Source organism: Lathyrus oleraceus, chromosome 1 (assembly GCF_024323335.1).
Source record: "Lathyrus oleraceus cultivar Zhongwan6 chromosome 1, CAAS_Psat_ZW6_1.0, whole genome shotgun sequence".
Classification (NCBI taxonomy): Eukaryota; Viridiplantae; Streptophyta; class Magnoliopsida; order Fabales; family Fabaceae; genus Lathyrus; species Lathyrus oleraceus.
The window spans coordinates 437,832,121-437,841,641 of NC_066579.1; the positions used below are offsets into that span (position 1 = coordinate 437,832,121).

A 9,521-nucleotide genomic window follows, 5' to 3' on the forward strand; every position below is an offset into this window, starting at 1 on the left:
TGTATTTTCTTATAATTTTATCGATAAACCATGGATGTCAATATTTTTCCTATGTTTATAACAGGTTAAAAGTGAAGCGGGAAAGCTGAACAAATCCAAAAACAAAATACCCTGATAGATTGTCTCGTGGGGGATATCGGAAACTTGAGAAAACCATAGTTTCTGAAAAACAACAGCAAGGAGACGGGGACTCCATGAGTCATGATTAGAAACCATCTCCACCATCACGACATGAGAAGTGGAAGAGGGATTGATTGAGACCAAATAAGGACTACACTTCAAATGCCTCCATATTAGTAGTTGAGAGAATTATAAGTAGGACTTATTGTACATATGTTTAGTGTTATTTAAATCACTTTGGTAATTAACAATGTATGTCTTATCATGTTATGTATGATTTGTTGGTTAACTCATCCCGTGAAGACACCTTTGTTCTAGAACCATGACATGATATATTAGTAGAAGCAATCAGAACAAAGGAGCATGGTGGGCGTGCCCGTGGGGTTGAAGATGGCATCGACCTGAGAGTGTTTTTTGGCACGTCTAAAAAAAGCATCGGAGAGGTGCAAAATGAAATGTTGGAAGATCTTCAGAGGAAGATAGATACTCAAAAGCAAGAATTTAACGGGAAGTTAGAAGCGGAGCGGAAAACTCGAAGGAAATAATTGGAAGAATTAAAAGAATTATATATGATATGTGAGAGTGAGAATTGTGTTATCTGAAATGTATGATATATATTGTGTTAATTTTGTTTTGTGTTAATGTGTGTATTTTATGATGTAGAGAATCTGTGGAACCGTCCCACAGTGTACAAATGAAGATGATGATGCTGATGATCAATTTCCTGGTAGAAATGTTGTACGTGATGCATGCACAAAAGGAAGTTGTTCATTCTCCCCCACCGGTAGAGATATCCATTAAGGGTTATTGACTCCCTTTGAAGAATCATATTCCAAAATGATGGCTTACATTATGCGCAACGAAGAAGAGGTGTTTACTTTTCTCTTAGAACATGATCCATGTATTGAGGGGTTAAAGGAATTCTTTAGGATTCCTAAATATATAAAGGATGTGATATTTGGAAAACGGTAGTTGGACATAAGGTTACTATAAGTTTGTTGCACGTAAGTATATCTCATTACGGTACATTCATTGTTTTGTATATAACTAATTCCTCACATGTTTTTTTTTGTTTAACCTTTTAGGTACATTCACTATGTATGTATATAATTAAATAAATCGAATACTTATAGATTTTTGGATCCAGTTAAAGTACTATTTACAAAATTCTCCAAAAAAAACATTGAAGAATACTTAACATCACTAATAGCGGAGGAGAAAGAATGTTACTTAACACCATTCCTCAATAAGTGAGTAATTTTAAAATTATGGTTTCTCTATTATAGTTAGTTTTCATGTTTTATCAAATAATCATTATACATGCTTGTATTTTTCATTCAGAGAATATTATCAATTGATCATCATATCTCTTCGGTCGAATATGGTAACTACACCATGTTCGTTAGACATAGAACTTATCCTATACTAGGTAACTTTATGTTTATGTGACTTTTTGTGAAATTTTATATTTGATTTTGTAGTTATCTTAGTGTGTAATATTTTTAAATCATTTTCAATATACAGGATTGTCGAGAGACAAAATAGATTGAACAACTCTAGAAAAACCTTGCATTTTGTGAGCTCAAGGTAAATGGATTAATTTTGACATTCATTTATATACAAATATATATTCATGAAGTGTGTAAATTTGTAGACGAGGAGACAAGAAGAGGGATACGAGTGTGAGTACTATGTAATGAAACACATGTTTAACATCGTTTCTACCGACATTGTTGATACGTGTGATCAGGTATATAGTATCATTAAATGTTTTCAATAACATATTAATTTGCTATTATAATTCAAATAACGTGATTTTCAATTTTTTCCACTTGTTTATATAGACGTTTAACGACAAGACACATTTCTCTGACGAAGACTTAGACGATGTCCTTAGACGTTAGACATTTATTTTTAATGTGTTAGTTGAAAATTATGTGCAATATACTAGTAAAACAAATACATGTCTATAATATATGGAAAAATAAAATATATTTTTTTAAAAAATAAAGTATTTAATCATGATTATTTATATCAATCGTTGTTATAGATAGAGCACAAAATATTATTAACCATACATTCACTAGGTTTTGAACCCATGGCCATTTGTTTTATATCACAACGGTTGTATACTTTGACCATTGTGATATATAGCGCGCTACCTAGTTTATCACAACGGTCATACGTCCGTGATAGAAAACATCATATATACAATCACATCGTACCTAACAACGGTTGATCGGACGTGGTTGTATCTTTTTTTCAACCGTCATGATATGTGTTTTTCGTAGTAGTGATTTGACCTCCTAGTTTTAGTACTCCTCAAAAAGTTAGCAAAAAGATATTTAAAGAACAATTCATGTGTGTCAGCAATTCATACCATTGTGCCACGTTACCTTTACATCACACCGCGATACAAGCTTCATCGCACCACAATGAAATGCATCACGCGCGTGAGAAATCCAATATATAAAGCTTAGTTTTCTTCACTTTTTCTTTAATATTTTCACTAAGTCTTTATTTATTCCTTGTGATATATTTTTTCCTAATTTTTCACTCTTTGACGTGACTTTTGCTCGTTAATCTTTCGATTTCAACTGAATTTTCTCGTAAAAATCACGTAATGACGACTGTCATTAGGTTTCCACTTGGATATGCATGTTTTAATCGGAAGGTTATTGTGGATTTTGAGGGTGTGATGTTCCTTATGTGTAGAGGATTAGTTGAGTCAGTTTCTCATTTGTTTGTCACTGATGAGTTTGCAACTTTCTTGTGGTATATGATCTTTAGATGGTTATGCTGATTTTTAGTTTTTCCTATAAATCTATCGTCTATTTTTGAACTTCTTATTTCCTTGGATGAGATATATAAAATTAGAGGTGACATTTCCAATTTTTGACACTCAATTGTCTAGTCATTATGAAAATCTCGAAATTATGGCGTCTTTACAGGTACATCAATTATAGGGGTTGGAGTGGAAGATAAAAGTATCTTTCTTGCTTGTAAATGGTACTTTGGTAGATTTAGGACTATCTCTTTTGTTTTCTTTGATTGACCTAATAACCCTATTCTATGTTCAAGTCAATATTGATTTGAGAGTCTTCGACACACTACTTTGACGGAGTGTTGTTGGTGATTTCTAATGTATGTTTTTTATGGTGATTCGTAGGTATTGAAAACTTACTTATGTTTATTGCTTTTTTTCTCTCATATTTCAGTTTATTTGGTAACTTTGATAACCTTATGTTTGCTTCGAAATTTTCATTTAATTATTATTTAATATCTTTTTTTTTTGAGATAGTAGTTTGTCATGATACCTCTGGAAACCCAACTCACCCGATGGATAGATGGATAAAATTTTAATTAAAATAACATGGTTAATTTATCATGTCATAATGATTTGTTTCACTTTAAACTAATACACGTTATAATAAGTTTTCAAATCATATTTTTTTTATCCTAATCACCTAACCATTAGTAGTTTGATATCGACATTGTTAATATGATACTATTATAGTATGAAAGTTTCAACCGAATAATTAAGTTTATTCTCTTTCCCACACATCTATATATCCAAACAAAGGTACATGCATTCCCTCTCCATAAACTTTTGACACTTTGCAAGCGACCTATCTGGAATAGGCCCACATTGTAGACATTTCAGCACCATATGATGATGACGTAGACTATCTCAAAACCTCATTGGCCAATTAAAATAAACTCTTAAGTTCTCTTCTATTCACTACCCTCAACCACTTTTCACATTTCCTTTGACAAAAGCACTTTATACTCCACCTACGTTTAGCTTTTTTTTGTCGTCTAGCACTTCGTTTATAATTATGCTAACTAATAAGCACTTTTCACTTTATTATCTCCCTATATAAAAGCACGACGTCTATAATATTTCCTCCTCAACCCCAACCAAAAACTTCTTCATTAAGAAAAAACCCATCATGGCTGAAGTGAGAAAAGATGAAGAGAATCCAGCGATTAAGCTATTTGGCGCAACGATAAAATTACATGAAGTGGAAATGAAAGAAAGCGAAGAAGATCCGACGGTGGAGAAGAGATCAGACAAGATCATACCGTGTCCAAGATGCAAGAGCATGGAAACCAAATTCTGTTATTTCAACAACTACAACGTTAATCAACCGAGACATTTTTGTAAGAGCTGTCAGAGGTATTGGACGGCCGGTGGAGCCCTCCGTAACGTACCGGTTGGTGCCGGTCGTCGGAAGGCTAAGCCTCCGGGTCATGAAGATGGAGGTTCGCCGGAAAGTTGTGTTTATGAAGGTGATTCTGATGATCATGGACGTAAGTTTGGATTTGATTTGGATAAGTGGCAGGTTGAAACGATTCCTCAGAGTGGTTTCCGGGAGGTTTTTTCTGGTAAGCGGCAGAGAAAGAATTCAGGTTGTTATTCGTTAGCTATGATGTAATTCTCTCGTTCTTTTCACTATGGATAGAGAATAAACCATTCTCTCATATGAATTTTACGTTTTTAAGATTTAGACGAGGTATTTAGAGAATATAGTCTCAAATTAAAACGATTCAAAATTATAAAATTAAACTGTATATTTGTATCTAATGATAATTTCTTATTCTCAATTTAGATTAAGATACATGATGATTACTTTGACAAAATAAATTGTGTTCTCATCAGATTGGTTAAACTCAATCTCTCTCTATATATATATAATTCTAGGATGAAGATAATAAAGACTTTGTGTGTTGTGAGCTAGATCATGAGAAACAGAATGAGTAGAGACTTCAATTGAAGAATCAGAATCATTGTCTTTGTTTTTTATGAATTATTATTAAGTGATGATAAACAAAGAATGGGTTAAAGAAAACTGGGTTGAGAGAAAGATAAATTGATTAGAAAATCGATATGTTGATTAAAGGATAATGGAAAGGTGTTGAATAGTTTTTTTTAATGATTCAAGAAGAAAGATTGAAGAAGAATAAGAAGACGGAAAAAATGCATTACTAAAAAAAAATATAACTTCATATTTTGTACGCGTGTTTTTTTATTTTATTAATTACCTCATGGTTAAATACTCATATTTGAAACAAACCATTATTCTTTTTTGTTTGTCTTGTCAGTTCTCTTGTGATTAGACAAACCTTTTTTTTTCTTGGTTGCCTTATCAGACTTCGTGTTTAGGCAAACCTCTTTCTCATGCATTGTTTGCCTTGTCAGACCGAGTGCATAGGCAAACACCTTCTTTTTCTCTTTAGCTAATCATCATCTATTGATTAATGCCACACTCTCTTTGGTTCAGACACACCTATCTTATGAATCCATACAAAAAATCATTGGTTCAAACCACACTTTTACAATACCTTTCACTTCAAGCTCTTTTCAATTCAAGCGAGTTATTTTCCCTGTTAATTCAATAAACTCTTTCTTTTCTTTTGACACAAACCTTTTGCAAACAAACAAGCTTATTTCTTTTCATAAAAGAACTTTTATAATCTGTTCCTTAACAGTTACACTAAATGCTTGGAGCATCCAAACTATAATCAAATCAACTAACATCTACACACTTCTAGATACGATTATGATTATTCCCTAAAAACAACCAACACACACTCATTTTCTACCACGAAATACTGACCTCTGATTTCCTTATTGTACTATTAGGATATGTAGGCACAAGGGTTCGAATCCTTGGCGAGCACACTAATTATTAAACCTTTTTTCTCTTTAGAAAGTAATCTTTAGATAGTAGCACCCATTCGAGAAAAGAACAATCAAAATGGTTCCCGTTGAGTACAACGGATGTGAGGGATACTACTATCTTCCCTCTGCATAACTGACTTCCTTACCCGTTTCTCTTCCCCTTGGGTTTTATCGATATTTTCCCTTTTCTTCTAGAATAAATAAAATTCGGTGGCGACCCTGTTGTATCTTCGAGCATGCGATACACTCAGGTATTTTTCGTGGTGCGATACCATGGACACTAGATAATCGTTAAAACAAACTATCCAGTCAATGAAGTACTAAAAATTTGCTTTTAGAAGGAAGGATGGTTTCATGGTCAGTGGTACTTTCCGAATATGACATATCATTTGTGCCCATAAGAAGTATTAAGTCTCAAGCCCTAGTTTATTTCTTGGTCGAGTTCAATATGTCGGTTGAAGCGGAGTCCTCGTGCCTTTAGTTCCTATCAGTAGACGGGTCTTCTAATCCAAAAGGAGGTGGGGCAGGAATCATGTTAGAAGGACATAAAGAGGTACTCTTGGAACAATATTTTTGTTTCAACTTCCAAGCTAGCAATAACCAGACCGAATACAAATCCCTGATAGCAAGAATGAAGTTAGCCCGTGAGGTAGGAGCCACTCACCTCCGGTACACAAATGATTCCCAGCTGGTCACCAATCAGGTGAAAGGGGACTATCCAGTGAAGGAACCTTTATTGGACCAATACCTATAACAAATCATCAATATTGCAAAGGAGTTCGAGACTTTTGAAATAGTATATGTTGCATGCGAAGAAAATGTTTGCATCAATATCTTTGCAAAGATTTCCAGCACCAAAAACTCAGGTCTGAGTATAATAGTGGTACATGAAACTCTTCAGCTCCCTAGCAAGAAAGTAGGAAATATCACGATGGTAGGAAATGGTAAAAGTTGGATGAATCCCATAATCGAATACCTAACAAGAGAGCATTTTCCAAAAGAAGAGGCGAAGCCTCATAAGATACAAATACTCACTGGCAAATACGTTCTAGTATTGGGCAAACTCTACAAACTGAGAAGGTTGGCACCCTCTGAGATGTATCTCCAAAAAAGAAGTAAGCATAATTTCGTCCGAAGTACATGGGGGTATCTATGGAAGCCACGTCGGAGGAAGAACATTGGTAAGCAAGCTTCTGGAGTCTAGGCATTATTGTCTAGAAATGTTGAGGGATAACGTCAGGTTTTTCAATAAGTGTGACAAATGTCAAAGGTATTCACCTTTTATCCACATCCCTACTTAGATTCCAGATTCAATAATCTTATAGTGGCCATTCTATAGGTGGGGCATGGACATACTGAATCATTTACCGTTGGCTCCAAGTCATCTAAAATTTATACTAATCGGGGTCAACTATTTCACAAGTTGGGTGGAAGTTAAGGCGATGGCAAAGATAACAGTGGAAATGGTACGAAGTTTTTAATAGTAGAATATCATTTGTTGATTTGGCCTACCCAAGACAACACCCCTCACTACGCCAAATAAGGGAAAAGAGGGCGCTTATTTTGGCATATAACAGCGCTTTTAAGCGCCCTCTAAAGTGGCGCTGGCATAGGTAAAGACAGCGCTTTGTTTTCCTGGAGAAAGCGCTGTCTAAAGTGGCCACATTATAGTGCGCTTTCAGAAAAAAGCGCCCTCTGGAGTGGTCCATAAAGGGACACCTTAGAGGGCGCTTTCTGGAAAAAGTGCCCTCTAAAGTTGTCAATGTAAAGTGTTTAGAGGGCGCTTTCAGGAAAAAGCGCCCTCTAAAGTTGTCAATGTAAAGTGTTTAGAGGGCGCTTTCAGGAAAAAGCGCCCTCTAAAGTTGTCAATGTAAAGTGTTTAGAGGGCGCTTTCTGGACAAAGCGCCCTCTAAAGTGTTAGTTATTTTAAAAAAATTTGTTTGAAAAACAGTGGATATTTAATTGGTAACCTGTTCGCATGCTGCAAAAGTGTAAAATTCATATTGATTTCATCCTTTAATCCAATGTTATACACCATTAATCCATTGATATATACAACATGAATCCATTTATATACAACATTAATCCTCCATATATACAACATTAATATATGATTCTTTGATCAACAATATACAACAACATATTCATGATTTAGTAAAAGTACAACAACAATATACAACATATATACAACAACGGCATACAACAACGGCATACAACAACAACATTCCATACATATATGTACAACAATATACAACCTAGCTATATGATTCTTTGATCAACAATGAATTGACACAATTCATCCTTCATTTCATCCAAATGAGCTCTTGAGTAAGATTTGTATTCCTCAAAGTACTACAATTAAGAGAATAAAACATATTCATGATTTAGTAACAAATTAGATGAAATATCTGACAGACATAATTAAATATACAAATACACACGAATATTTAGGGGAATTTCACTTACGCGTCAACCGTCTTCTTCATACTCGGATATTTACTCCAATCACCCGATAACGAATCGAGATAATACACTATTAGTCTCGAAAGATCCATAGCAACCAACACCCAGTGACCACTGTATCCAAAAGCTGTCTAGTAGTTCTAACCAATACTAAACAAAATAACGCCCATCCACCCATGGTGAATAATAGCAAGTGTGCATAATAGGCAGGAGGAACTGCATACAAGATAACATTTTTGTTAAACTAAAGTTTTGTATAGCCTAAAACAAAAACAAGCAAAGGGAATCGAGTAACAAACCTATTGAGACAGATCGAGTACACCTCGCATAACTGAATGGAAAAAAATAGTATCAGAAGGCTTCTAAAATTAAATGAAAACAGTACAAGTTTAGAAAACATTAATTAAGATTAAAAAAGCAAATCATATCATTACGTGTAGCACAATAAGTTATTGGTCAAACTCTGTAGCTGGTCTGCAGTGAATTTATTTTCATCATACAGCACATGATAATGCGTTGGTCGACTAGTCCCCTGCAAAAAGAACACGTCCAAATGCAAATAACACAGAACTGTCAAAAGGCGATTGAGCAACAAATAGTAAACAATGGCATAAAGTTAAATGACATAGCTAATATTACCTGAATTCCTGCATGGCTGTTAAGGTAAAAATCAAATTCCCTAGGGTGACAAATGCTGGTGTCTACCACGGTTCCTTTGTCAATTTAGAACAACAAAATCAGCAAAAAGTGATAAATTCAAATGATAATATATACCAGCTGCGTTGAGAAATATATTGAAAAAACCTGGCATAATATTTCCATTTCTATCGGTCTCTTTGGGGTTGACAGGAAAGAGACGGGTGTGATGTCTCTTTTGGACCACTACAAAAGTAACTTTAGGTAGATACCCATCCTCTATTGAGACACAAGCCTGATGAAAAAAAATTAGTTGGTCTTCAGCACTCCAATGTACTTCAAATTTTACACCCTTGTCTCTTGCACGAATGATTGACTTCATAATAGCCATTTTACCTGTAATAAAGAAAATAATTAAAATCAGATGACAAATGTAAAAACAATTAAAATCATAAAAGTCATTTTACCTGTAATAAAGAAAACAATTAAAATCATTTGACCTGTACCTTTTTCACTAAGTTCTCTTTCTTTTCTTGGTTGGAATATGTTCTACATGTCTCTTAACAACACGGACGGTTGGATTGATCCAAATACCCTCATTATGATCAATTCTAAT

General features: G+C 34.3%; 1 protein-coding gene across 1 annotated transcript; it reads left to right on the top strand.

Annotated features, from left to right (window-relative positions):
* The first annotated feature begins 3,897 nt into the window (after positions 1 to 3,897).
* On the top strand, positions 3,898 to 4,732 carry LOC127115883 (dof zinc finger protein DOF1.5). Its single transcript, XM_051047306.1, has one exon. The coding sequence runs from the start codon at positions 4,074 to 4,076 to the stop codon at positions 4,557 to 4,559; it is 486 nt and encodes a 161-aa protein (XP_050903263.1). The 5' UTR covers positions 3,898 to 4,073; the 3' UTR covers positions 4,560 to 4,732.
* Positions 4,733 to 9,521: the final 4,789 nt, after the last annotated feature.

Coding starts and splice junctions, on each gene's coding strand:
- LOC127115883 (XM_051047306.1), top strand. CDS start 4,074: ATGGCTGAAGTGAGAAAAGATGAAGAGAATCCAGCGATTAAGCTATTT.